The sequence below is a fragment of the Maylandia zebra genome, linkage group LG2 (assembly GCF_041146795.1).
Source record: "Maylandia zebra isolate NMK-2024a linkage group LG2, Mzebra_GT3a, whole genome shotgun sequence".
NCBI lineage: Eukaryota > Metazoa > Chordata > Actinopteri > Cichliformes > Cichlidae > Maylandia > Maylandia zebra.
Genome location: NC_135168.1, coordinates 34067123 through 34095112, shown reverse-complemented (window position 1 = coordinate 34095112; position 27990 = coordinate 34067123). Strand labels below are relative to the sequence as shown.

General features: G+C 41.9%; 1 protein-coding gene across 2 annotated transcripts; it reads left to right on the top strand.

Moving 5' to 3' along the window:
- The first annotated feature begins 138 nt into the window (after nt 1-138).
- Nucleotides 139-27336, top strand: cyfip2 (cytoplasmic FMR1 interacting protein 2). 2 transcript variants are annotated; one of them, XM_004541136.3, is made up of 30 exons: nt 139-317; nt 8372-8521; nt 8632-8721; nt 10986-11063; nt 12376-12477; nt 12663-12844; nt 12948-13044; nt 13602-13730; nt 13844-13948; nt 14036-14124; nt 14278-14515; nt 14678-14830; nt 15028-15167; nt 15254-15401; nt 16959-17112; nt 17333-17489; nt 17571-17667; nt 18175-18251; nt 18361-18469; nt 18571-18690; nt 18783-18982; nt 19077-19164; nt 19273-19416; nt 19563-19653; nt 21585-21715; nt 23421-23493; nt 23636-23730; nt 24231-24469; nt 25186-25333; nt 25433-27336. In XM_004541136.3, exons 2-30 carry the CDS (start codon nt 8405-8407, stop codon nt 25598-25600), a joined length of 3759 nt encoding a protein of 1252 aa, XP_004541193.1. In that variant the 5' UTR covers nt 139-317; nt 8372-8404; the 3' UTR covers nt 25601-27336. The 2 variants fall into 2 exon arrangements, with proteins under 2 accessions (XP_004541193.1, XP_024660228.1); XM_024804460.2 differs by lacking the exons at nt 23636-23730; nt 24231-24469; nt 25186-25333; nt 25433-27336 and having other exon boundaries at nt 22162-23487.
- The last annotated feature ends 654 nt before the right edge of the window (nt 27337-27990 follow it).

Genomic DNA, 27990 nt, shown 5'->3' with positions numbered 1-27990 from the left:
GTATTTATCCGTACCCAAAGTATTTTTAAGCAGAAAACTAGCTCAAATGAAGCGAATCAACATGTCGGGGCTCCTCTCATCGTCGCCTGTGCTCCACTGTGACTGTCTCTTTAAGAAAATGCACTTGCAGCCATTTTCTGCTCTTTGTGTGGGGTGGATTAGCACCGGGTTGGTACTGGGCGAAACTAGAGCATCAGTCGACATAGAAGACGTGGAAAAAAAGAAAAGAAAAACCTAGGAAACATTGGCTCGCCGTCGCAGACCGCGACACGGTCCGCCCGATTTAGTTTGTCGCCGGACGGACATGCAATTTTCAGGTATGTGGCAAAAAGTAGCGATGGATGCAGACGCAGCGAAGAAGATGAACGGGGCTGGTGATGTGCTTTGGGTAGTGATGATGGCTGGAGACTGGAGTGCTGTTTTTCCCCCCCTTCTTTTTATTTTGCCTCCTTTTCGCATTTCACATCCTTTCCCTTTACTTATCTGTCCGTGCGCAAATGTAACAATAGGGGGATCCTTGTAAATAGGAGGGACTCGATTGGGATCGAGCGCCCCGCTTTATCGTGGATAATTGTGGCACATGAATGGGATCCCCGTTAGCTTACATCGGCATCGTAGCTCACGCTGAGATGGGTGGGGTGAGGAGAGGGTGCCTGTGTGGCAAGTGCACTGATGAATGATGGAGCACGTAAGGCTCCACGGTTTTCTGAGCTGATAACAACCGTTTCGCTGCACAGACACAGAAAGATGTCGAAAAATAACGTTTTGGTGTTTCAGATTGCTCGATTTCACGACGATGCTCTGGCTTTTTAATTTTTTTCCCCCTTAAAGGTCCTCTCCCCTCTTTCCAATCGACTAACAGGCCACAGCACGGCCAGATGCACAGGATTGTTTCACAGCTATCACACCAGCAGGCAGGCAGGGCCGTTACTTGTGCTCAAATGACAGGTTCACCCACTTCCGTCTCAGACAGGCTTAGTCTAAACCCAGATGTTTTTCCTTTCCATTTCTCTCCTACAGACGAACCTGCCAGTTTGGGTAGAAATGTAAGCCTGCCATTGCTGCAGACTCTCTGAGCTGTAAATCTGTATGCCAGACCCTCACCCACAAGCAGTGATGTAATGCTTGAATCTTGATGCTTTGCTTCTGCTAACACTAAGGATTGCAAAATTAAAACCACAATGAAAATGAAACCCGGTGCCATTAATAGTCAGGTAAAATTAGGATTGTTTTTTTTTTTTTTTAAAAAAGAGTCTTCTTTAGGTTTGTGATAGTTTTACGGGAAAACTTCACATTTTTGACTGATTAAAACGAGTGTTTCTTGTTTCTCTGAAAGTGTAATTTGCTAAGATTGATAATAATAATTATTATTGTTGTCAGTAGTAGTAGAAGTAGTAGTATTAATAAGAATAATTTGTTGCAATTCAGGTATTATTGTTAATATTAGCTTGCTAACCTCGCTCATGTGTTAAAACACACACACACATATGTTAATTTATGATGTTTTTTTTTTTAATTTTCATGATTGCACTGTATTCAGTCAAATGGCAAAAAGTATTGTTCATATACACTAAAATATAAATAGATAAATACATAGGTTTATTGTTTGTCTTCTTTGCAAAATCCATATTCATTGCATAAGATAAAGTAATCAATTACTGGCATTAGTAGCATCACTGCTTGATTGACATTTATTTACAGATATACATTCCAATGAACCCAGAGTACCACGGCACTAAAATCTGTTAAGCAAAATGTGTTTACAAAAACTACAACATGCATGTAACATACACATATGTCAACAACGTACATGTAGTGTACATCTAATGTCAACAACTAACAAGTACACGTAATGTCAGCCACATACACGTAACATACACGAAATGTCAACAACATACATATAATGTTGTTCATTTTTCAGGTCAGGTACTTCACCTACATTTATAATTTGTAAAGATTTGACTGGTATTAAAAAAAGTTCCCAAAAGCTACATAGATGTTAATAATCCTGGTAACATAGACAGTTTACATAGTAAGTTACAGATTCAATTGTGTCTAAGAGGGTTAATACGTACATATGCTACGATCATTATATAAGATAATAATTAGTTGCAACTCAAGTGCTAACATTACTGAAGTGAATTCAAGTTTGGTTTCTACGAAAGTTGGCTTACTGCCACCTGAAGTGAAAAACCATCAAATCATTTACTGTGAAGTCGGTCATGGTCATGTTTGTCATGCTTTAAAATTAGAGGAAAAAACACATCTAAACACCACCACAGCATCCCGCTATTATTGTCACAGAGAGATGTCTGAACTGCTAAGGCTAGTTACCAGCTGTATGCCAGGCTAATGTGGTCTAAACCAGTATACAGCTAGAAATGGAGCTGTCTAAAACATCCCTGTTTGAACCATCTGCTGAGAATAAATCATGAGTGGTTAAAATTGACTCATAAACTCATCTCATCCCCGTTTCTCCTTTTAAGAGCTATGCTGTGAGTGCAACCAGGCAGTTCCCTTTAACGTAAAAGGGAAGATTGAATTATATCCTTTAGCTTATTATCTATTTTGCTTTTGGGTAGTGAGGGGGGCTGGAGCCTATCCCAGCTGTCATAGGGCAAGAAACAGGTTAAGGCTGATTCTTGACATGAGACACCTACAGTCATTTTAGAATCACCAATTAACCTAAACCCAAGCATGCCTTTGGGTTAGGGTTAGGTAGCTGGAGTAACTGGAGAGAACCAATCAGAAAAGCCCCAGATTGGAGTTCAAACCAGACATTCTGTCAGTGAGGCAATAGTGGAAACCACAATACCAATGTGCTGCTTTCATACCAGTTCCATTCTATTAAATTGGTTAAAATTAATATTTAAACATCCTTATATCTCCAGAGTTCTTCAGAAAACAGTATATTAAGGAGCAACTGAGTAGTCCGTTGTGAAAGATGTGTTGGAAGCAGGAAACTGGTCAACAGTAAGAACTTGCAAATGACAAATTGTGATAGCTAGAAGACTAATTAAGGGCACCTCCTAAACAGAGGGCTTTGTGGGGTATTCCTGGTGTGCAGTAGTTAGTGCCAACCAAAAACTTGGTGAAACGGCAGTTTCTTTGTCAGGTAACAAGGCTCGTTAATGCTTTTTTTTGGAAGGAAAGGCTTACTTGTGTGAAGAGCTGAAACACAAATTGCTGGAAACTTAATTCTGGCCATGATGCTGACCCCTGTTTGTGCTCACAGGAAGCATGTGAGCATTAAAGTGGCCAATGGTGGGCTGCTCTGATTAATCATCATGTGGTCGGCTATATGTGTGCAGTGTTTATCTGGGAAAGCTATATAGGTCCATAAGCTAGAATATTGGAATAAGTCAGTGTGATCATCAGGAAAGCATTCTGCTAGGAAACCTCGGGGTCATTATCACTCATGTGAGTTTCATTTTTCCACTTATCACCTACCTAAACATTGTGGCAGACAACAGCATTCAGCACATTTTCTCCTTTAGCAGAACAATTTGCTCTGCAAGAGTCCGATTTGTTGATTAGGCCTTCAGATTTCCGAGATCTAAATCCTGTGGGATGTATCCAAAGAGGAAAAAACAATATGTGCAGGTCCCACCTCACAACTGTTACTTGCCCGAAACAGCTCAGTGATTCAGGGTACAAGTACAACTATTTTGCAGTTGACTGATTTGAGAAACACAGCGAGACAATGAGTCTAGATATAAATAACGAACTAGACAAAGAAAAAGGAAGCAGCGCAAGCTGTTGTGGAACTGTAGCAGTCAGATGAAGTTATTATTATCACCACTTACAAATGTATTTTCATAAAGTTGCCAACATAAATACAACTAGATACACCTGGTTTACTTTTCGTTTGCTGTCTGTACTTTCCAAGCTTGCTGATGGTTATGCGAGGCATGCTCTTGTTCTTTCCCTAGTCTATATTCATCTCTGCAAGCATGACATCACAGAAATCATAAGATGAAAGCAGTTTTTTTTTTTTTTTCTTCTTCTTCTTCTTGTGCTGCTTTCAGAAATGACAACCAGCCTGTGAAATACCTCAGCCACACACCGTCCCCTGCACAGGATGCTCTGCACAGACGCTGCTGGGACGCACATTTAGCCGCAGAGTTAGTTGGTGTCGCTGAACGTTTTCTAAATGATCGCATGCGTGACTAAATGCTCGAGATCCGTATTGTGCCTGCCTTCAATGCTGATCACATATGGTCTTATGTGACCCAAAGCTAGCCTTGGGTGGGAGATCCCATGGAGTGGTGCGAGGCTGGAGTTGACACACTTTCTCTCACTTTGTCTTCCTCTCGGGCAAGATGTATTACACAAAGGCCTAGCAGCGCAGAGTGGTCTTTTTTTTTTTTTTTTTTTTTTTTCTGCCTGTTACATCATGCTCCATGTTCTGACTGCATCTCATTCCTTTCCTCTGCTTTATTCATGATATTCTGGGATCTTCTCACCACCTCATTGTTTAGTGCTGTCACGAAGACATCAGACCAGAGCTCTTCATGTATAGAGGCTGCAGTTATAACGTGAACTCGGCGGGGGGGAGGGAATATTACTGTGTGAGTTTTGTGAAGCGAGTTGTTGTCTCGTTGCCTCATTTGTCCCTCTTTGGTTGTTCTACTAGGTTTCCAAGTGCCCAGAAGGGAATGAAGGGGCCCTTTTTGCTGGGCGAAGATGCACATACACACAGAGACTGACAGATAAACCTACTGTTTAACAGAGCCCTGTATAGGGTGGGAAAGTTTGTTCAGCCAACCCAGGCTTTAGAGCGCGTCTGTATTTGCATGCACAGATGGGAGTTTAGCAGCACTGAGCACGTTTGTCTGCCCGACAAAGCCCCTGTAGCGAGCTGCGTGTTTCATTTTCTGTATGCCGAATGATTATAAATAACCAGCCAGGTCTTAAAAGAATCAGGCAGTGTGCGCATCCAGGTTGTAAAGCAGCACAGCAGTGTAAAGAATACAGGAAACACTCTGTTCAAGATGACAAAATCCTCAGACGTTTAAAAAAAGGGGTTTCTCACACACACACACACACACACACACACACACACACACACACACACACACACACACACACACACACACGCACGTGTAGAGTATAAGTTGGTACACAACATCCTTGATACACTGCCGGCTTTTATCTGTTTCACAACCACCGTGTCCACATTAAACGTCATACTTAAAATTATGGAACAGAAACAAAAAGAGCAGTTAAAGGGCGATAGCGCTCAGCAAATGAGTGGTACTCTATACCATAATGGAAAATGATGTCACCGATAATCAACTAAAGAAGCGGTTATTCACACAATAGCAGAAACGGGAAGTGGAACAACCTACATTTAGCATCCAGTAATCATTATACTTATCTGTGTACGTGTTTACGTGTGTTGATCATGGTAAAATCTGATATTGATGAGACCCGCTGTAGCTGGAAGTACTGCAATAGTGACAGAAGGTTGGTAGTTGTTGTTTTTTTTTTTTTTTTCCTTTTGTGGTGTTGTAACACCACAACATACACTCACGAAACTTTATGGGTCTTTAGTTCAGATCAAAATAAAGGTTGAGTTTTGAAAGCCCGTGTGGTCTGATCCACAAGCGCTAACTAAAGAGGCCAAGTGGCCGTTTACCCACTTGTGCCACATTCTTTTTTTTTTTTTTCTTCTTCTTCTTCTTTATTTTGTGTTGCAGTGTAAACTGTATACAGAGCTGCAGCACCCATATAAAGTATCTTTACTGTGTGTGCATATATTTTGGAAGCTGGGTGAGGTCTGAGAACTCGGTGCTGTTTGACTGGTGGCCTACCATGTGAAAAAATGTCACAGTCTGATATGACAGGAAACCCCACCCACTTTCTATTCAGATCATTTGTGATCATTGGTTAAGCCTGCATATGCGACCATTACCGATGACCAAGAGCCGGCGAACTCATTATGTAGGCTTCTCGTCACAAAATGACGGTTTTGCAGATTCTGCATTTACTTTAAAGTTGTCCCGTCTTCCCATTTCCCACTGTTGGAGGATTTTATTTTTCAATTTCCCCTCTCTTGTATTTTGGTGTTCACACTTTCCTCTCTGCTTGTGCTGGCTGTGACTGTGTAGTTTTTAACGTTATCCTGCAGTGTGAAATCGTAATCATGCATTCATATATACCACCTGATATTTATTTGAATTGATAAAAAAGTACAAAGCTGCCAGCAATTTGAGAGTTTAACAGGAAAGCAGATTTTGCCAATGCCGCATTTACAAGATAACACGTTTTTGTGTTTGCTGTCGAACTTTCATTGTTTTTCGAAGCGTTTTCTGCTTTTTGCCAGATCAATGGCATTTTCCAGGTCTTGGCATTTCATGAATTATGCTCTTCAGATATTCTTCTAGTCAAGCAAAAAGCCAAAAAGGAAACTGCAAGGGGCCTCTTCCCCTTTCTTCCCCCCCAAGTGATACAGGTGCAGGGTGAATGCACACACTTTCTGCACCAAAACAGGGTTTCATGGGAGGAAATGAAGTTGTCTAGACATACTAAGACAGTGTCTGGTGTATGTGTCCTTTAACCCTGCAGTATCTGACTATAGAATGCATTTGAATTGCTAGAGTGTAACCTGCTTATTCATTTTTATCTGTTTATTCAGTAATTTCTTGATCAGTTGTCCCCTGACTTTTCTGTCCGATTGAGACAAGCACCCCAGGTTCATTTTGCTGCACAGTATCACGTGTCAGTTTGGGTTTTTTGTATCGAGGACACCAAATATTGATATTTTATTATTATTATTTGAAAAGAAACACATACATGAAAATACTCTGGAGATACTACTCTACTAACAAGAGGGCTCACCTCCTGATATAATATTACCTTAGCAAAATTACAATAAATCAGGCCAAACAGAAAAGACACATTTAGCTTGACAGAGTGTATAATTGACCCCATGCAACCGTAGACTGATAGCAGACTTGATTCTGTGTTATGGCAGGTTTTACTCACAGTTTAAAAAACGGTTACTCACAAAATATAACTTTAAGGATGTAATTTACAATTGAAAAAGGTAATAAATGGACTGAGAGCTTAAAGTGTTTTATACAACATGCCTCATTCACCCATTTATACAAGCACTTTTTTCTAAGCTCTTTCTATGTAAGTGCTTTGATGCGCCAGAGAGCAACTTGGGGTTAGTATCGTGCCCAAGGATATTTGGCATGCAGACTGGCGGAGCAAAGATCGGAGATCGAACCACCAACCTTCCCATCAGTAGATGAGAGCTACAGCCACCCCAAATTGCAGTACATGTCAGTGCAATACAGAGCCTATCCGATTGTTAAGTGATGACGTGACGAATCCTACTTCCGGGCCTAAAGTAGTCTGCGTTTAATATGGCTTTTGTGTTGTTAACATGTTTAATGTTATGTATTTTCTTCTATTTAATCTCAAAAAGCTCCTAAAACAGTCAGTAATCACTGTTGACCTCCCTCGGCTTTTATTACCACTAATCATTTATTTAAGCTCAGTTTTTAAAACCTTAGGATGTAACTACAGCCCAGCCCATGCAGCAGTATATGAATGACTAACCTCGTATTGTGGATGGATTATCTCAGTTGTTCTCCTGGCTGAAGTTTGGTCCTTTTACAGCATCCTGCCATGCGATTACATTTGTTCCTGACCACCGAGAACACTCACGTTAACTTTTATTGAGTGGAAAAAAAGTTAGCTTGTTTATATTATGCTAACATAGCTGTGTCACTAGCGGTCACGTAGCACATCATTATATACCAGCTAGCCAAACTTCAGTAACCCTACAAACGTCACTGCTGTTTAGTTTTCTGTCTTCATTTATGCTGGAAGTGATAGCAGAGCTGTACGTTTTAATTTGTTTCCAAAACCCCGCAGTCAGGACATGCTATATTGTATTTAGATGGAAGCTAGCGAGCTAACTTCCTGCTAACTTCTAACTCCGTTAAATGTCATAAATTCCGTTTTCATGGATGCCTGGATGTTAAACTCAATTGTTACACCTGGTAGAGCAGAACGCTGATCATTTTATTAAAGATGAAAGACTTTAGACAGTTTTTCAACTCTCAGTAATGCCATAGTGATCGTTTGATATATGGACCTGCAGCGGAGTTTAGGCCCAGACACGGCTAGTGACGTCAGACTTAACGACCGGATTGCAAAGAGTATTGTGTCGTGACTGACCAAGTCATTTTCACCTGTAACTTTTTGACCCGTTTGCCGACATATATGTGTAAAACTGCAGTAGGAAGTACTCGTGTGAGACCTTCTGTTTTGGGAATCACAAAAGCACTTTTCCTCCTTTTTGCGGTGCCTCTTTAACTCCTATCTTTCCTTCTGTTTTCTCTTTCTATGTCAGCCTGGGGCGTTGTTTGAGTGACACCTCGTTACCATGACGACCCACGTGACCCTGGAGGATGCTCTGTCCAACGTGGACCTGCTGGAGGAGCTGCCGCTCCCGGACCAGCAGCCGTGCATTGAACCCCCTCCCTCCTCTATTATGTACCAGGTACGCAATGGTTCACAGTGCCGCCACCGCTGCCACCTACCATCGTCCCCAGCTGATTGGTCCTTTTCAGTGTACAGTCTTTTGACCCCTTTTTGTCTCTCCTTCGGCAGGCAAATTTTGACACCAACTTTGAAGACAGGAATGCTTTTGTGACTGGCATCGCCCGTTACATCGAGCAAGCCACAGTCCACTCCAGCATGGTGAGACCTGCGGCGCTGGTTACTAAAATAAACATCACGGGATTGCTCTCCATTCCACTGTTTTTTTTTTTCCTTTAATAGCTAACTAGTGAAATTCAGTCTTTTGTGGTCTCAACTCAGTAGTTTTTGTTCCTCTTTCAGTAAAATCAAAGCAGACTGTGGGAAGCAGCCTCGTGCCCTTAAAGAGAGCCTCGTTTCATGTGAATTGATTATCATTTGGCTCGGCCTGTGGCGGGACACACATAAAAATAACGCACGCACACTCTTGCAGACACAAATTCCACTCACACGCTGGTGAATCAGAGAGGCAGCCGAGCACTAAACATCCCTCCCCTGATTGTGAATGAACAGAGAATGTGATGTGACTGTCGAAGAGGGGAAGTGAGAGCTGTATTTAACCGGTTCAACGAGGAAGTCACATTCAGGTTGAGGCCAGGCTATTTGGGGGCACTCGTCCTTTAGCCGCAGGGATGGAGGAATCTGTCTTTCCTATTTCTGAGAGGATGAAATGTTTCCCTGCTAAAATATTTATCAAGTCCTGCAATGTGGGTTTAATCTGAGATGTGTGATGTGTTTAGTAGCTTTGCAGAATGTCTGTTACTAAGATATAGTACCGTGTAAAGGTATTCACCCCCTTCCAGATATCTTTTTAGATATCTTTTATTTTATTTTTTTGCTTATTTGTCACACTTCAAACAGATGTTAATGTTAGACAAAGATAACCTGAGTCAATACCAACTGCAGTTTTTTAGGGAAGAAGAAGCTATCTAAACCTACCTGACCCTTTGTTAGAAGCAGTTCTCCTAAACTTCCCCTAACTGTGCCACAGCAAGAACTGCAATCAAGTGTATGCAATAACTGGCAGTGAATCTTTCACCTCAATGTGGAGGAATTTTAGAGAGCTGTTTTAAATCAGGCACATCAGAGGGTTTTCAAGCATGAACGGCCTGTTTAAGGCCATGCCAGAGCATTTCAATTGGGTTTAAGTGATTAGGCCACTCCAACACCTTTATTTGGTTTTTGGTTTTTTTGAGCCACCCAGAGGTGCTCTTACGGCGTGTTTTGGATCATTGTCCTGCTGTGTATCCCAAATGTGCACAGATTGATGGCTGGACATTCTCCTTCAGGATTTTCTGGTAGAGAGAAGAATTCATGGGTTGAAGTCATCCAGATCCTGAAGAAGAAAGCAGCCTCAGTCCATCACACTACCTCCACCACTGCGTTTGACTGGTGGTGTGATGTTCTTTATATGAAATTCTCTCTTTGATTTTACACCAGATGTAACGGCACTCAAAGATTCCACAAAGTTCAGCTCTCTTCTTGCCAGCCCACAAAAGATTTTCGCCTCGAAAGTCTCGGAGATCATCAATCAGAATCAGAATACATTATTGATCCCTAGGGGAAATGATTTTGGGTACAGTGCTCCAGGCTTTTTTTTGGCAAATGTAAGACGAGCCTTTGTGTTCTTTGTGGTCAGCAGTGCTTTTCACCTTGGAACTCTCTCACAGGTGACATTCTTGCCCAGTCTCCTCTTGTTGAATTTTAAATCATGATCACCGACCTTAACCAAGACAAGTGAGGCCTGCAGTTCTTCAGGTGTTGTTCTGGGTTCTTTGGTGACCTCCTAGATGAGTGATCGATGCGCTTTTGGAGTAATTTTGGTTGCCTGGTTTAAAGTTTTGTCTCCATTTGTGGATAATGGCTCTCACTGTGATTCACTGGAGTCCCAAACCTTTACAGATGACGTGGTAACCCGTCCAGACTTCAGTGTTTTACATCTGTTCTTCATTTTATTAGAGATCAAAGCTTGATGAGTTGCTAGATGAGATTTTTGTAGCCTGCTTCAGTTTGTTAGAGAGGTTATAGTTAAGTGTTTTGTTGATTCGAAAGAGCTGGCAGTAATCAGGCCTGGGTGTGGCATGTGAAATTGAATTCACAGTTAATTAATGAGTTAACAGTTAATGGGGGAGGGGAGGTTTTCACAGAGGGCCGGGTACGGTTGGGTCATTTTTATTTTTACTGTTTTAATGATTAAAATCATCATTTAAAAAAATGTATTTTGCATTTACTCAGGTTTTTGTCTAATAAAATAATTAGTTTGATCATCTGAAACAAAAAAAATGTGGCATGTGCAAAAAAGAAGATGGGAAATACTTTTTCACAGCAATGTAGATATAATCTTGAGCTTGTTGAGGTATCTAGTTCTGGCGTGACTTCAGCTGTGCATGAGGAATTAAATGTCTTTGTTCTGTTTATTTCTACAGAATGAGATGCTGGAGGAAGGACATGAATATGCTGTGATGCTTTACACATGGAGAAGCTGTTCCAGAGCCATTCCCCAGGTTAATGATCACTTCCTTCATGTCCTCACATCTTAACCTTTAGATCTAATGCTAAACCATCATAACAGAGTTTTATTCAAGCTGTCACACTGTCTTTTCACTGTAAGGAACAATTACCCAAAAAAGGCCGTATGAAATGCAGATGTTGCCAGGCTTGAGTTGTGGGTTGGTAGTTGGGTTGCCTAACTTTGCACCTTTTAGCCACTGAACCAGAAGCTCAGCTGCAGGCGGTGGTGATTCTACAGAGCAGAAACAACACCGCCTGCAGCTGAGCTTCTGGTTCACTGACAGCTGTATTTTTAGCTATAAATAAAAAGGGGGGGGGGGGGGGGGGATCAGAAACCACCCTGTTACGTAAAAAATTCAAACCGAATTGGACTGCAAAGCATTTGCCTTAACAAAGGGGTGCAGTCACAAGTTCAACACAGTCAGGCTTTTTTACATTAGCTGGCTCAACGAAACCTTAAACCCCAGTCAGAGGCATTGCAGCGGGTGGTTGTCGGCTTTTTCTGTTTGTTCAGACTTTCTCTGTGCACGCTCACATAAACTGACCCTCAAGTGCTGCCCACTTAACTCCCAGAGGAACATGTGAGAAAAGGAAATATAAAGACTATTAAAAGAAAGTCAAACTTCAAACACTGCAAATAAATCAAGGTGGGAGGATGCTGTAAAAAATCATTCAAATGTAGCGAACTTGTATGTTCATATTGTCCTACTCAGTGTGCCCTCATTGATGCTGTTTATGGCTAAGTCGCTCTCGCTACAGTCGGGACTTACTCTGTCCTGTATTCTGAAGATGTGGAAATTGTGGCCAGATGAGAGTGAAATCAATTTCACACATTGGGTATTCTTAAGCATTAAAAGTCTACAAATTGGCCGATCGATTCACTCATCTTTGTCCTGTCAGCTGCTGGACTGAGCAGCAAATTAGGACCACGCAAGCTGGACCTGCTCAGCGTTCAGTGTTAGTTGCCATGGCGATGTAGACGGGTTAAAAAGAGAGAGAGAAAGAACTCTAACTTTAAACTGAGCATACCTCACTAATCTTGTTTCCTAGTACACCCCGCAGGTCTGCAGTGTGACCTTAATGATTTTATTGTTACATGTAACAAAGTTCCCCAAAACTGACGTTTACAGTTTTAAACGAAAATGTTTAGTAATCGCGATTTTTGGGAAAACGGAGCAAAAAGATGGGAGTGGGGTGGGGTCGTGGGGGATCGGAGCAGCTAATATGTTACCTGGGGGAAAGTATATGTGGTGCATTGTTGCTGTGAGATCAGGCTGTGTGATGGCACCATCTTGTGTCTGCTAGGTGAAATGCAACGAGCAGCCCAACCGAGTGGAGATCTACGAGAAAACGGTGGAAGTGCTAGAGCCCGAAGTGACCAAGCTCATGAAGTTCATGTACTTCCAGGTAAGATCCTACTTTAAGATTACATAAACTAGATCAATGAAACTCTATGATAAAGCACTAAACAGACCAACGTATGTTTATGTCTATAGAGACAAAGGAGGGTTTTTAAACATTTTTTATGCATATGTATTCATTATTAATAGAGCTGTTGATAATCAGTTGGTTTTGTGTTTGTTTTTTATCAGAGGAAAGCCATAGAACGCTTCTGCAGCGAAGTGAAGCGTCTGTGCCACGCCGAGAGGAGGAAAGACTTCGTGTCTGAGGCCTATCTGCTCACTCTGGGCAAATTCATCAACATGTTCGCAGTGCTGGACGAACTGAAGAATATGAAGTGTAGCGTCAAAAACGATCACTCTGCCTACAAACGGTAGTGAACCCTAAGTAAAGAGATTCAAATGTACGTTTTTTGTTTTGTTTTTTTTCTCACGCTGCAGAGCCAAACTAACTTTCCTCTCCTCTCCTACCTCTAGGGCAGCTCAGTTCTTGAGGAAGATGGCTGATCCCCAGTCCATCCAGGAGTCTCAGAATCTCTCCATGTTTTTAGCGAACCACAACAGGATCACTCAGGTCAGTGCGGGGATTATGCGTGGCTAATAAAAGACTATGACTTAGGTTCCATCTTTCTTTTGTTTTTTTTAGTGCATCTTTGTGAAAATAGACATTTTAATTGGGGGTTTATTGCAAATACAATTAAATATCCTGGTGATAGTACAGCAGGTGACTTGGATTGCTCCAGGATAATGACTTGAGCGAATGAATGACTCACAGCTGTACTCAAGGTGTCACAGAGCTGCTGCCTGAATGTTAGTCAGAGCAGAGGAGCTGTTATGTAATTAGTGTGGCTGTTCTCACCTAAATCAGCCTTTAACTTGCTGAACGCTGACCCGACAGGAAGTTTCTCATTGAAAGTCTGCTTATTAAGATTTAACAGCTGCCGGGGTTACGGCTCAGTGTATTGCTGGTTTTTGGTCCTCTTGAATTGTGTTCGATCTTATTTTATTTGTGTTGTTGTTGATGCTTAATCCCACGTACGCACAGGGTACAGTGAGTCCTCCTTTCTTGTGTTGTCAGTGCATTACTGTTTATCTAAAGGTGACTTGTTGTGTCGCGCTTTTTCCGTGCAGTGCCTGCATCAACAGTTGGAGGTGATTCCCGGCTACGAGGAGCTTTTGGCAGACATTGTCAACATCTGTGTAGACTATTATGAGAACAAAATGTATTTGACGCCTAGCGAGAAACACATGCTGCTTAAGGTAAGCGCGCGTTTGACATCGTTATCTGCCGCCAGCTCGCAACATTTCGAAACTATCTCTTTCTGGCGTCTTTTTGCCAATTTGTCTTTTCCCCTTCCGTTTCTTTTTGACAGGTTATGGGCTTTGGTCTGTACCTGATGGATGGGAATGTGAGTAATATCTATAAACTAGATGCCAAAAAGAGGATCAACCTGAGCAAGATCGACAAGTTCTTCAAAGTAAGGGCTTTTAAGCGTTTTCTTTTTCCCATTACACGCTTTGTTGTGTTTATCCCACGAAGTGAGGCATTCACTCTTGTTTCTCAGCTGCAAGTGGTGCCGCTGTTTGGAGACATGCAGATCGAGTTGTCACGCTACATTGAGACGAGCGCACACTATGAAGAAAACAAGTCCAAGTGAGCAAACCCATCCACCGGTGTAATTTACAGAAATCTGGATGTTACTCTTCTTTTTTTTTCCACCACTACAACTACAGGCCGAAGTAAAATTCCTTGATGACCAAACTCCCACACACTCCCTCCCAACCCTCTTTTCCCATCTGTGCCCAGGTGGACGTGCACTCAGAGCAGCATCTCTCCGCAGTACAACCTGTGCGAGCAGATGGTGCAGATCAGGGATGACCACATCCGTTTCATCTCCGAGCTAGCGCGCTACAGCAACAGCGAAGTGGTGACCGGCTCGGGCCTGGACAGCCAGAAGTCAGACGAGGAGTACAGGGAGCTGTTCGACCTGGCTCTGAGGGGTCTGCAGCTGCTGTCTAAGTGGAGCACGCATGTCATGGAAGTTGTGAGTAAAGCGTGGGATTGATTGCATCCCTGTGTGGGTAGGGAAAATGCTTTGTGGGGCCGTCAGTGTGAATATGAGTGGGTTTTGGACGTATGATGTGGGTTGATTTTTTGCTATTTATTGTTCTGGCTTTGATCTAATTATAGCTCTCCTTTGTTTCAGTACTCATGGAAACTGGTACATCCCACGGATAAATTCTGTAATAAGGACTGTCCAGGCACGGCGGAGGAGTATGAGCGAGCCACACGTTACAACTACACCAGTGAAGAGAAGTTTGCCCTGGTGGAGGTCATTGCCATGATCAAAGGGCTGCAGGTAAAAGATTATTGAAATATGAGTAGCACTCTCACTGATGTTCACTATCTGGATATTTTTTTGCACTTCAGCTGAGTGCATGGTTTGACACAAGCATAGTTTTCACTAGTTTATTTCCAAAAATGCAACTTGCACAATTGACATTAAAGCGGCATTAAAATTAGGTGATGCAATAAACGATGTTATGTGTCCCAAAGGTTCTGATGGGCCGAATGGAGTCTGTGTTTAACCAGGCCATTAGGAATACCATCTACGCAGCTCTGCAGGATTTTGCCCAAATGACCCTTAGAGAACCTCTGCGCCAGGCTGTACGCAAAAAGAAGAACGTTCTCATCAGGTACAAAAATGATGCAATCACAAATGCACCCGTTTCTTTTGTTTCAGACTAAACAACAGACGAAGTATTTTTACATTTTTCTGCAGCGTTCTCCAGGCCATTCGAAAAACTGTCTGTGACTGGGAAGGAGCCAGGGAACCTCCAAATGACCCCTGTCTGAGGGGTGAGAAGGACCCGAAAGGCGGGTTTGATATCAAGGTGCCTCGTAGAGCCGTCGGACCCTCCAGCACACAGGTGAGACGTGAAACGGACCAGGGTGCTTAAAGAATGGTGTTCAGTCTGTAGTGAAAGCATTTAGATCTGCATGTATTATCTTTGAAACTACTGAGATTTTTAAAGTAGCTTAACTTCCTATTAGCAGTTGCAAAACCTGAAAATGTACATGTGGTGTGAGAGTTGCGTGAGTTATGCTGCACGGTGTTCCCATTTAACAGAAACTGACACTGTTTGGAGTCTGATACATTTTCATGAAGGTTATGACTTTTTAAAATACATAGATTTGGGGTGTGGGTTTGAGTCTTTAAATTAGAAATGAAGCTTTCTCTCAAGTTACAGTGGTCCCTCGCTATAACGAGGTTCACCTTTCGCGGCCTTGCTGTTTCGGGAATTTCTTTGTGCAATTTTGCATGCTTTTTTTTTTTTTAACAGTGCATTGTGTTCTGTTTCCCGATTGGCTCTAGACTACTGTCAATCAGTCTCCTCCGTGCCGTCTCTCCTGTACAGTACAGAATGCGTTCAGCTTGTCAAATTTACATAAATCTTTGATCGCTAGCAGTGTGACTCTGAAGTGCTGCACTGTATGTTTGTAAGTTTATCCCCAACAAACGCAAAAATGTTGACAAACCATTTTGCAACGTCAAAGGCAGTGGAAGATGCTAACCATCGCACAAAACGTTATACTTCTGGACATGCTAAAGGAAGGTAGAAGTAACTGTATTTTTTGGATTATAAGGCGCATTAAGTGAAACAAGACAGTCAGATAAGTCAAACTTTACTCAACTCATTCTTCTTGCTTCCTCTACTTCCGTACCATTGATTCATTAATATTGAATTCTCTTGCAGCTGACAGTCGTGTTTCATAAAGGTTTCAAATGAGTAATAATGGTCTGTCACATGAGCTTTTGTCCACTCATATTCGTCTGATGCAATGAGTGTAAAAGTTATATACACTACTGTTTAAGCATATCAGTTGTTTAAATGGAAACATTTTATTATTTCATAAAAAAATTTAGCATATTTTGAATGTGATGCCATCACCAGTCTCAAAAATGGCAGACCATCTGCTCTTGGGTGCCCATGATCTTTGGGCCCCTGAGTGGCACTGCATTAAAAACAGGAATGATTCTGTCATGGAAATCACCGTATGGGCCCAGGAACACTTCCAGAAATGACTGTCTGTGAGCACAGTTACTATCTGCAACCTGCTATCTGCAGGTTAGAGTGCAATCATGCAAAAAAGAGCACGATCCAGAAGCATGTTCTCTAGGCCAAAAGTCATTCATAATCACCGAATAAAGGTTTTGTGGTCAGATTAATCGAAGTTTTTAATTCTTTTTGGAAAACACGCACACCGCGTCCTCCAGACTAAAGAGGAGAGACACCATCTGGCTTGTTATCAGCGCTCGGCTCTAAAGCCTGCATCTCTGTTTCATCTGTTTGTACATTAGTGCCTGTGGAAGTGGCTCCTTTTTACACTTCTATACTAGCTTCATTTTTCACCCAGGTTGCTGCTTGGTAAAAAGGAGGTTTCCACTTTTTTTATATTTTAACCTTTGTCTCTCTCCTCCACAGCTGTACATGGTACGCACCATGCTGGAATCCCTAATAGCAGACAAGAGTGGATCCAAGAAGACTCTGCGGAGCAGCCTTGATGGACCCATAGTCACAGCCATAGAAGACTTCCACAAGCAGTCCTTCTTCTTCACACATTTGCTCAACTTTAGTGGTAAGCTGGAATTCTGAAAGTTCAAACAGACCAAGTTGTCAAAGGAAAAACCAGAAGAGAAGTGAATGAATACTCCACAGCATCAGCTAACATTATTAACAGCTTTTACTCTTGCTTCCTTTGTGAGGCAGAGGAAGAGCAATGAGAGCAAACATTGCTAATGCTTGCCAATCTTTTCTGCCATTTCTTTCCTTCTTCCTGCCACTGTCCTGTCACACAGAGGCCCTGCAGCAGTGCTGTGACTTGTCCCAGCTCTGGTTCAGAGAATTCTTCCTGGAGCTCACCATGGGCCGCAGAATCCAGTTCCCCATTGAGATGTCCATGCCGTGGATCCTCACTGACCACATCCTGGAGACCAAGGAGCCTTCCATGATGGAGTAAGAAGTAGATCAGTTAAACACTCATTGATTATGACTTTAAAAAAGAGCAGTATTTTAACTCCCACTATCTCTTCTCAGGTATGTGCTGTACCCTCTAGATTTGTATAATGACAGTGGCTACTACGCTCTCACCAAGTTCAAGAAACAGTTCCTTTATGATGAAATCGAGGCTGAGGTAAGTTCTAATAGCCACCATTAGGAGTATTCCCATGGAAATTTAAAGGGATAAATCGAATCTAATAATCCTCAAAGACCCCACACACCCCCAACACGGACTGTTCACACTTCTGCCCTCTGGGCGGAGGTTCAGAAATGTGAAATCCAGAACATCCAGACTCAACAACTCCTTCCCCACTGCCATCAGACTCTTGAACTGCTGACCCATTTTTGAACAGTAATAATATGTATATTTTTTTGCACATCAGGCCATCTTGCATATTAAGCCAGCATATTAAGCTATAGCTCTTTTGCACACATCTCTGTTTCAAATCTCCATATTCTGTCTCCTTTTCTGTCTCCATTTATTTGTATTATTTGTATTTATATGTTCTATTTCTATCGTATATATTTATCAGCATCTGTGGGTGTTCATTGCACAGAGAAATGCCTTTTTCTCTCGTGACACATGACAATAAATACTTTGAATTGAATCTAATAACCATTTTCTTTGCTTTGTTCTCAGGTAAACCTCTGCTTTGATCAGTTTGTCTACAAGCTAGCAGATCAGATATTTGCCTACTACAAAGCAATGGCTGGAAGGTAAAAAAAGAAAATGTGACTTTAAAAAAAAAAAGTATTTTAGAGTTATTGGCAGATATTGAAGCGCTCTTTGCAGACTTTACAAACTCATATGCCATGTGTTCTTCAGTGTCCTCCTAGACAAGCGCTTCAGAGCTGAGTGTAAAAATTACGGCGTAATCATCCCGTATCCTCCATCAAACCGCTACGAGACGCTGCTCAAACAGAGACACGTGCAGGTAGCAGAAACATGAAAACACATCTGCTGTATCTGTATTTATTTAACCACCAGTCTGACTTTCACACTGTATTTTTCATCAATCCCTGTTGTCTCACGCAGCTGTTGGGTCGCTCGATTGACCTGAACCGTCTGATTACCCAGAGGATCTCTGCAGCAATGTACAAGTCCCTGGACCACGCCATCAGCCGCTTTGAGAGCGAGGATCTTACCTCTATAGTGGTGAGCTCAAACATCAGGGAAACTAGTGAAAATCGTCAATCTATTTTTGTGTCCTGTGCGCATCATCCTTCTCACACTGCATGTCTGGACAGGAGTTGGAATGGCTGCTGGAGGTTAACAGGCTAACCCACCGCCTCCTGTCCAAGCACATGACGCTGGACAGCTTTGACGCCATGTTCCGCGAGGCTAACCACAATGTCTCCGCCCCCTATGGACGAATCACTCTCCACGTCTTCTGGGAACTCAACTTTGATTTCCTCCCCAACTACTGCTACAACGGGTCCACGAACCGGTCAGTTTCACGCTGTTGTTTTGCAGGAATATATTTTATTTGCTTTTACCTTTTGTGTTTTTTCTTTACCTTTTTTTCGCCTCCCTCTGTTCAGCTTTGTACGGACGGCTATTCCCTTCACCCAGGAGCCTCAAAGAGACAAGCCAGCCAACGTACAGCCTTACTACCTGTATGGGTCTAAGGTGCGGTACCATCTGTGATATTATAGTAAAGACTAGTAATTTTTTGTCTAAAGCAAACTTCCTCTTGCTTCAGAATAACATTGTGTCTGTTTCTTCTTTCCCTCTCAGCCTCTCAACATTGCATACTCCCACATATACAGCTCCTACAGAAACTTTGTTGGCCCGCCTCACTTCAAGACCATCTGCCACCTCCTTGGTTACCAAGGCATCGCTGTGGTGATGGAGGAGCTGCTTAAGATTGTCAAGAGCCTGGTATTTATCTTCATTTTCCATCCTGAAAAGCATGCTGTCCTCCCCCTCAGTGTGCTGGATCCTCACAGTTATTATTCTCCTTCCTTTTTGTGCCCTCTCTTCCCCTCGCCTGCTGTGAACTATCCATCTTCTCTGTCACTTTACAGTTACAGGGCACCATACTGCAGTATGTAAAAACCCTGATAGAAGTCATGCCCAAGATCTGCCGCCTACCGCGCCACGAGTACGGCTCCCCAGGTGAGTTTATAATCCCCAAAATTACAATGAATGGAGCACATTTTGTTGCGTTAACATTTCCACATGAGCTGTCTTTGTTCGCTTTGCTTAAATATGATTCTTTATTTGACTTCAGGTAAGTCAAATTAAGCCGTTTTTGAATAAGGGGGCAATCAGAGAAAAAGAAACTAAATGGTCTGCATATTGGTTGGTGCTTTGACCGACATAAACTTGAAATTTGAGCAATACCTGATTGAATGCTGTGAAATTTTGTACCACCAGCATACCACAATTTTAGTTGAAATATATCTGCAAAATTAATGCCATTCTCATCAAGCTGTGTACCAAGCACGAGTTTATATGTCAAGTATGATAAACGGGCTGCGGATTAGCACATTCAATATGAGATTTTTATCATCGCAGATCATTTAGCCTGAAAACCACAGCGTCAGAATAACTTCACACTACTTTAATGCACTTACAGTACTGTGCAAAAGCCCCTCATTTAAAAAAAAATGCTTTGCTTTACTTTCTTGAGCAATTGTTCTGCACGCTTTTTGAGGATGCATCAGAGTTTTGCTTTGAACGTTGGACATGTTTTGTTTGTTTTTTGAGCCACTTTCAACAATATAAAAGGCGCAAAACAGAGAACTTAGCAGAGAACCAATTTTAAACTGTATCTTTAGGTGCTTTGTTACCTGCCTGTCACAAAAAGGCAAAAAGACACTTTCATAGCTGAGTCTGTGAAAGTTGCCAAAGAGAACACAGTTTGACAGGCATAAAATAGTGTTTTTTGCACAAATTAACTGATTTCCAAAGAGCTCTTATCCAAAAACTTGTTATATCTTAACATGGTGTGTGGTTAAAAAAATGAGGAAACTAGAAAAGTGGAGAAAAATCCAGCAACCAGACCTGACACTGCAGCTGAGAGCATGCGTCTGGCCTTTCAGTTGAGTCATCTACTGTTGAAGAAGGTGGTCAAACCAAAAATTGGCTTTCAAGCTTGTTAGAGTTCTATACACTGTGTTTTTGCCTCACATAGTAAATTTTCATTTATGTTTTTACATGTTTCAGTTAATCACTGCACTTATTTTCCTATTTTTCGAGCAAAATATAAATAAACAATGCATGGCTCAAGGCTTTTGCACAGTATTCTTTACATAATGAAGAAATATGAAACAAAAGTGCTGTAACAAATGTGCACTAACTATTTATAGCTGGTTATAGGTACAGATATTTTATTTATTTGATGCATAGCACAGCAGTTTAAGTCACATTTTCCTCCAGGTTCAGATATCGCCGCTCACTATTGGAGAAAGTCCTGCACAGACTGCCTCTCTGGCTTCAGTCAGATCTTGGAAACATTCAACAGTACTGGAATAAGATTCAGCCATAACTTGGAGAAAGCAGTACAATTCTAGATAACAACATATGAACCACTACAAAATACAGTTAGGAACACGACTGTTCTCAGCCATTTGGGTTGTGCACAATGTCCAATTAAACCACAAAAAATCCTCTACCTGCCTAATTCTTTTACATCTTTGTGCACTCCGTGACCTGCCTTAATGCATTTTGACTAGAGCTGTGGTTGCAGATTAGAGGCAGTCCCTAAGAGGAGGGCTTAGTAATCTGTAGATTACTGATGTTCTGTACCCTGAGGTCTGTACCTGGCTTACTGCCTGTGATCTCACTGACAGCAGTTAATGATCCTCTTGTCCTCTGCTGCGAGGCTCCGATGCTCAGACCAAATGTGGGTCAGAGAGGCCGCGTGGACCCGCTGACATCACCGCATTTCATCCCGCTAGCAAGAGATTATCAATGACATAACGAGATATTAGCAGGCGCTTGCTTCCTAGACTGTAGGAGAGTATAGATGTTATCAGTGTATCTTTAAAAATGCAGATGGAGCGCCGTATCACACCTGTCTTTTTCTCCATCTGCCATTCCAGGCATCCTGGAGTTCTTCCACCACCAGCTTAAGGATATCATTGAGTATGCTGAGCTAAAGACGGATGTCTTCCAGAGCTTAAGGGAGGTGGGAAACGCCATCCTCTTCTGCCTGCTCATCGAGCAAGCTCTGGTAGGACTTTTCTCTTTACAAGTGTCAAAATCCCATAATGCTTTAATGTGATTATTGCACACCCCCGCCCCCCCCCCCCCCCCCCCCCCCCCGCCCCCCCTCTCTCTCTCTCTTTTTTTTTTTTTTGTTTTGTTACTACTGCTTTCTCAAAGATCCCTCTGATAGCTCTGTCTGTGGTCTCCGAGCACGCTCAGTAAACAGGACCACTGAAATGAAGTTCTCTTGACTGCCTTGTTTTAATGTGGGTGACCAACAAACCTGGGTGCCTGAAGGTTTCCACCCAATTTGTGGTGTTGATTCACTCGCTAAATCAAACACCACGGTCAGAAGCCATCAGGCTCCCAGTCCACACGCCCCAAAGTGTTTAATCTCTGATTGTGTGTGAGGGTTTTTTACGTTTCTGAAATACAATTCTGTTTTTCATTACACGCTGGCAACTACCACAGGTGGTAAGGATTCAGGTCTTCCTATTGGCTACCAGAAAATGACAGCATGACCAAATATGTTTGCTCTTTTATCTCTTGTTGGTTTGGGCTGCTGTTTTCTGTTGTTTCTCTTTTTTTCCGTGTTAGTTTGACACACACGCAGTTTACCTTCAATTAGCCATGGAAGCAAAAGCACTGAGACATCTTTCATTTTTTTAAAAAGAATGAGGTGAAACTAAAAGAGTGTTTGAAGAGTGCACCTAAGACGTATGCAACAATTTGTTGCTTCTGCTTCACCTCTCCGACACGTTTCACGATATTCACATTGCAAGCTTTCAGTAATCTTGCAGGAAATCAGTGAGACAGACAATCAAGCTGCATTTGTCACAGGAAATGTTTTTTACATTGAATCATAACTATTTTAGAAGGTGATCGCACATTCTTGTGCTAAACTCTGCACTTTTGCCTCCATGACTGTCTTTTACTTCTGGGCACTTGTAATGCCTGTACGCTGCCCAGATCTCACTCTTTTTTTTTTTTTTTTTTTTTTTCTTCTTTTTTTTTTACCATTTCTGTCTGGCTGCACTTGCTTGTGCGTCTACTAAAAGCCTAGTTGTGTGTTGTTTGTCTCTTAAGTGTGCGTTCATTCGAGTGCGTGTTGCATGGCTTTTTCTTCTAGCCGGTCCCTTTTCTTTCTTTTGTTTTTTTTAGCCGAGGTCTCGAGGTGCTGCTCCTCTGCTCTTTCTTTGATTTGTACCTTGTCGTCTTGACAAACAGTCACCACCACGATCGCTCTGACCGCTTGAAATTGCTCCTTAGTCTCTAATGGCAAAAAAACAAACAAAAAACCACGCACTGAGCCACGTGACATTTTCGATTCATTAAGATGTTTGTAAACTTGACCTCGAGCCGCTAAACCCGACTAGATGGGATTTTGTGCTTAAAGTGTTACAAATTATAATCCTTTTAAAATTGCCCTGTCATCATTGCTTGATAATCGTAGCATCATTATCCACACAGCCAAACTCTAATTCAGTTATCTTATCTCCCCACTCTCCCTAAGCCTGACATTGTGTTGACTAATCTGTCAGCACACACCTGTGGTTCGGAGCTCGTGTTAGGCATTCAAAAATATGTCTTAAAACACTTAAATTAAGAAGTTCAGCAAAAAGCCGCCTCATGGCTGTCTGCATGCTTTGTCAGGGCATCCGTAGAGAATAACAGCGGGCGACTTCCTGGATTAAAATGAGCTGTTTGTCTGTGTTGTGCTTAAATCTCAGTCCCAGGAGGAAGTGTGTGACCTGCTTCACGCCGCTCCCTTCCAGAACATTCTTCCCAGAGTCTACATCAAAGGTATACAACAAGTTTGGAAGCGGTGAATTAAAAAGCAGACGGGTGCAAATTACATTACTCACAGTTTGAAGTTTGGGATGATCTGAGAAGCATTTTTCTTTTGAAATACGTCCGCAACTGTTGGTATTTGTGTGCCGCACAGAGGGAGAGCGTCTGGAGGTGAGGATGAAGCGGCTGGAGGCGAAGTACGCCCCTCTCCACCTCGTGCCTCTAATTGAGAGGCTGGGAACCCCGCAAGTGAGTTCAACATCCGCTCTGATGGGCATGAAAGCAGACCTGAAAGGACATATTTATAGTCTTGCAGCTTAATCATGCGACCCCTTCCTCCTGCTTTTCTCAGGCGTGTTTCATTGTTAACTATTTATTGATTATAAATAAATAATTCAAGGGAATTTGCACAATTTTCATAGCTGGTCTTCAAAAAATTTTCTCTTTAAGCTGCCAATCTTTCCCACAATTTTCTAAATTCTCTAAAGACTTTTTAGACTTTTGGAGGGAAAGTTTCTCTTCTCTCTCCTAGCATTATCCTTTAAGCTGACTGACTTACACTAGAAGCCTGCGGATTTTCAGAGGAGGAAAGAAAAAGCTGAGTAATCAGCTTTAAGTTTCTAGCAGCAAGCGACAGAGGAGGATAGCAGTGGCAAAAATCCCCTGGCAAATTCTCTAGGAAGTGAATGGTCTGATTTCTCTTTTAGATTTTCATCCTTGAGCATTCTGCCTGTTTTCTTTTTTACCAGCAAATTGCCATTGCGCGGGAGGGAGACCTGCTGACCAAAGAGCGCCTGTGCTGTGGCCTTTCCATGTTCGAGGTCATCCTAACGCGAATCCGCAGCTTCCTGCAGGATCCGGTGTGGCGCGGTCCTCCGCCCACCAACGGTGTGATGCATGTCGACGAATGTATGGAGTTCCACCGCCTGTGGAGCGCCATGCAGTTCGTCTACTGCATCCCCGTGGGCACGCACGAGTTCACGGCAGAGTAAGTGACACCTGGCAAAGAAAGTCATTACTTGCAAAGCACAGCAGCAAGCGACAGTAGAAAAGTCATTCAAGGGAAGTCTGCAGTTATCAGCAAACTAATGGTAGATTCCAAGAGTGTCTGTTGACCTCGGCTGCTTTATGGTGAAAATTAAATTCCCCACAGCCATGTGTTGATGGCTTCTGATGGCTGTTGATGTATTTTCCTTTTTTAAGCTAAATTTGACCTGATTTGTTTTATTCTTTGGGTCCATTTTGGTGCAGATGTTGATATGACAGGTCCAGCAGTATTTTTCTCTTCTGATAAAAAGGTTAAAGTTGGCAAATCAGAAGAGAAGTTAAAGGGGTGGAAAAGTTTTGGGAGAAACTTTTTCAATACACACTATGTGACTTCTTTAGTTTCTTCCCCTTAATTAATTTTTTTTCTATCACTGTGCTACACACCCTTTACATCACCCTCCTTGAATAAGATTGCTGAAAATAAGTTGAAAGGGGCGGGCTGTGTATATGTGACAGCAGTTTGGACCCAGACAGAGGGAGGATTTTTCCATGGCGCGTTGCTCCCTTGTGTCGCCAGAGCAGCTGGAAACATTAGAGCGTTGTTGCATCAGAGTTGCATCATTGTTTTGCAGACTTGTCACATCTCGAGTTGTGCATCACATAATGAAAGCGCACCCCTCCGCCCCCTCCCCGTGTTGTTTGTGCTCGTCCTTACAGGCAGTGCTTTGGGGATGGGCTGAACTGGGCCGGCTGTGCCATCATCGTGCTGCTGGGACAGCAGCGTCGCTTTGACCTCTTCGACTTCTGCTACCACCTGCTCAAAGTCCAAAGGCAGGATGGCAAGGACGAGATCATCAAAAATGTGGTGGGTACACGTTATCTGCTGCGTATCCTCAATTTTGCCTTGTTGCTGAAGACTTGCAATTATAAGTCCAAAAAATACATCCCTTCTTTTCTTCCGTAGCCGCTGAAGAAGATGGCAGATCGCATCAGGAAGTACCAGATCCTCAACAATGAGATATTTGCCATCCTGAACAAGTACATGAAGGCAGTGGAGACGGACAGTTCCACTGTGGAGCATGTTCGCTGTTTCCAGCCTCCTATACACCAATCCCTGGCTACCACTTGCTGAAAAGACCTTTGAAAATTGTACACACACACACAAGTGAAGACACATTCCCCTTAGCTGTGATGCTAATTTCTGCCTCTTACTGCTCTTTGTGAGGTGTAAGGTACCACAATAGCTCCCCATTGGCTGTAAGAATCCAAAGACACGTCTCCTCAAACTGTTCCTCTATTTAATACAAATGAGTGTCTTTGGGTTCTTACGAGAAGCGGAGCACCCCAGAGGTAGAAGTGTATAGTCACGTCTCTTCTTTTTATTTCCTCGTTTGTGTGGCTTCCACTCAAGACTCGTGCATGCCTTCTCTTACTCCTTCAGTTGCTTACGTGTTCGCTGGACCACTGATACAAATGCCAAAAGAGACAAAAATTAGACTATCTGATTTTAAAAAATGTGATATGAAACGGCGCAACAAATAACAAATTTTCCAAATTATATAGATATAGATATATATAAATATATTTAAGTCCAACATGGTGCTCTTACGTGATCCGACGTCTCCCAACAGTACTCGCACAGGCACCAGTACACCTGTGCGATCTCTACGCGTGTCCTCTATTAAGACCCAAACTTGTTTATCGTGATGCATCTGTATAATAATCTACCCACTGTCCATGATACAAGGCGTCTGTCATGACGCGTTTATATACTTTTCATTACTCTCACACACGGCCTGCTTTTCAGAGGAGCGGAGGTACACTGCATCTTTGATTTGCCTTCAGTTTACCTGGTTTTTCGTCGGCCTCCTGACACGCTTTTACTCGGTAACCAGTTCCACTGTAAATTTCACCGTTGAACAAAGTGAAGTGTTGAGTGTCGTAATTGTTCTTTGTTTTTAATTATTAATATTTTAATTTAACCATCCTTTGCATACTTGCCTCTCTTCTATTGACTGGAAAACCTCATCGGTAGTTTTTTTTTTTATTTATTTATTTTTTATTTTGTTTTGTCCCCTCCTCCTCTTTTGTCTGTTGGAAAGATTTTTATATTCTGTATATGAATACAGTGATATTATTTACAGTTTGCAAAAAGACACACAGTCATCTGAGTAAATGTGTTTGCTTTTTCAAGAGTTAAAAAGGAACAAAAAGATTAGAAAATACCTCTAGGTTGTATAAAGACAGTGCTGTACTAGATTAACCTGTTTTGAGTATGAATGGGTGAAGATGAAATATTCTCCTCATACAGCGAAGGAACAAATAATTAAAAAAAGAAGAAGTAATAAACTAAAATGTCAGTTATGATTAAAGGGCAGTTTCCTAAATATAGTCAGTATTTACTATTGTGGGACTCTTTGCTTTAGATTTAGCAGTGTTATCAAAATATGCAAAAACTTTGTCCCTATTTTTTTCTTATGAAGAAAGACAAATGAAGTAACCCTCTTCAAAGCAGCCTTCTTTTTTCTGCTCCGTTTTGAATGAAGAAAGTTTCTTTTGTAACTCCGGTGTCTTTTTAGCGTATTTATTCAAGTCTGACTTGCGGTTCATTTAAAGGTTGATCTCGTCAAAATGAAGGGTACCGGCGTGTCATCTCGAAACCTTAGCATGGCAAATGTAATTTATTGTCATCAATGGCTCCATTTGTGACATGAGGCTTTGTTTATGATATTGTTGTACAAGTGACCATGTTTTGAAGTACAAAAAAAAAAAGTGGAGAAAAAGAATATAAAATGTACAACAATGTTCCTGCAAAGGATTTGAAATTATGTTGTATTTCCATGAAATAAAAAATGTTTAACTGAAAAAAAAGAAGTTGTATTTAGCATGTTTGCTTTTCAATGGGTTCTACCATTTACTTGCAGCATGCCGTATTACACCTGAACCTACACCTGAGGATGTTTTCAGGTTTTAGTTTTCCAAATTTGTTTGTTTTGAGAATCTTGTAGAATGAAGCTTGTGTACATACTACATCTGTTACATATGCCAGGTGGCCTATAGGAAGGGTCTCTCATATCCTCGTGTTGGTGTTGTACCTGGATCAATGTAGCATCTCAATCATGTTGTTATATCATACCTTTGCGACTTGAAAAATTAAATGTGCTGCACTGCCTTAGCCAGAATTTATCCTAATGTATCTTGGAAAAAAATGAAACAAAAATTGTCTTTGCACCCATTCTTCTCATCCAACCCTATCTGGGTTGGATTCTGTCAAGAATGGTAGAAAATTAAAAAAATAATATGTTGTCAATATTGTAGGACCATAACCTATAAGGGGTCTTGAACTCCAGGCCTCGAGGGCCGCTGTCCTGCAGGTTTTAGATGTGTCCTTGATCCAACACAGCTGATTTAAATGGCTAAGTTACCTCCTCAACATGACTTGAAGTTCTCCAGAGGCCTGGTAATGAACTAATCATTTGATTCAGGTGTGTTGACCCAGGGTGAGATCTAAAACCTGCAGGA

What these genes read in the sequence shown, in the direction of transcription:
- cyfip2 (XM_004541136.3), top strand. Translation starts at nt 8,405, where the DNA reads ATGACGACCCACGTGACCCTGGAGGATGCTCTGTCCAACGTGGACCTG. An exon ending in ACATTTGCTCAACTTTAGTG is followed by an intron (nt 17,113 to 17,332) that starts GTAAGCTGGAAT and finishes CCTGTCACACAG; the next exon opens with AGGCCCTGCAGCAGTGCTGT. An exon ending in TCAAACAGAGACACGTGCAG is followed by an intron (nt 18,470 to 18,570) that starts GTAGCAGAAACA and finishes TGTCTCACGCAG; the next exon opens with CTGTTGGGTCGCTCGATTGA.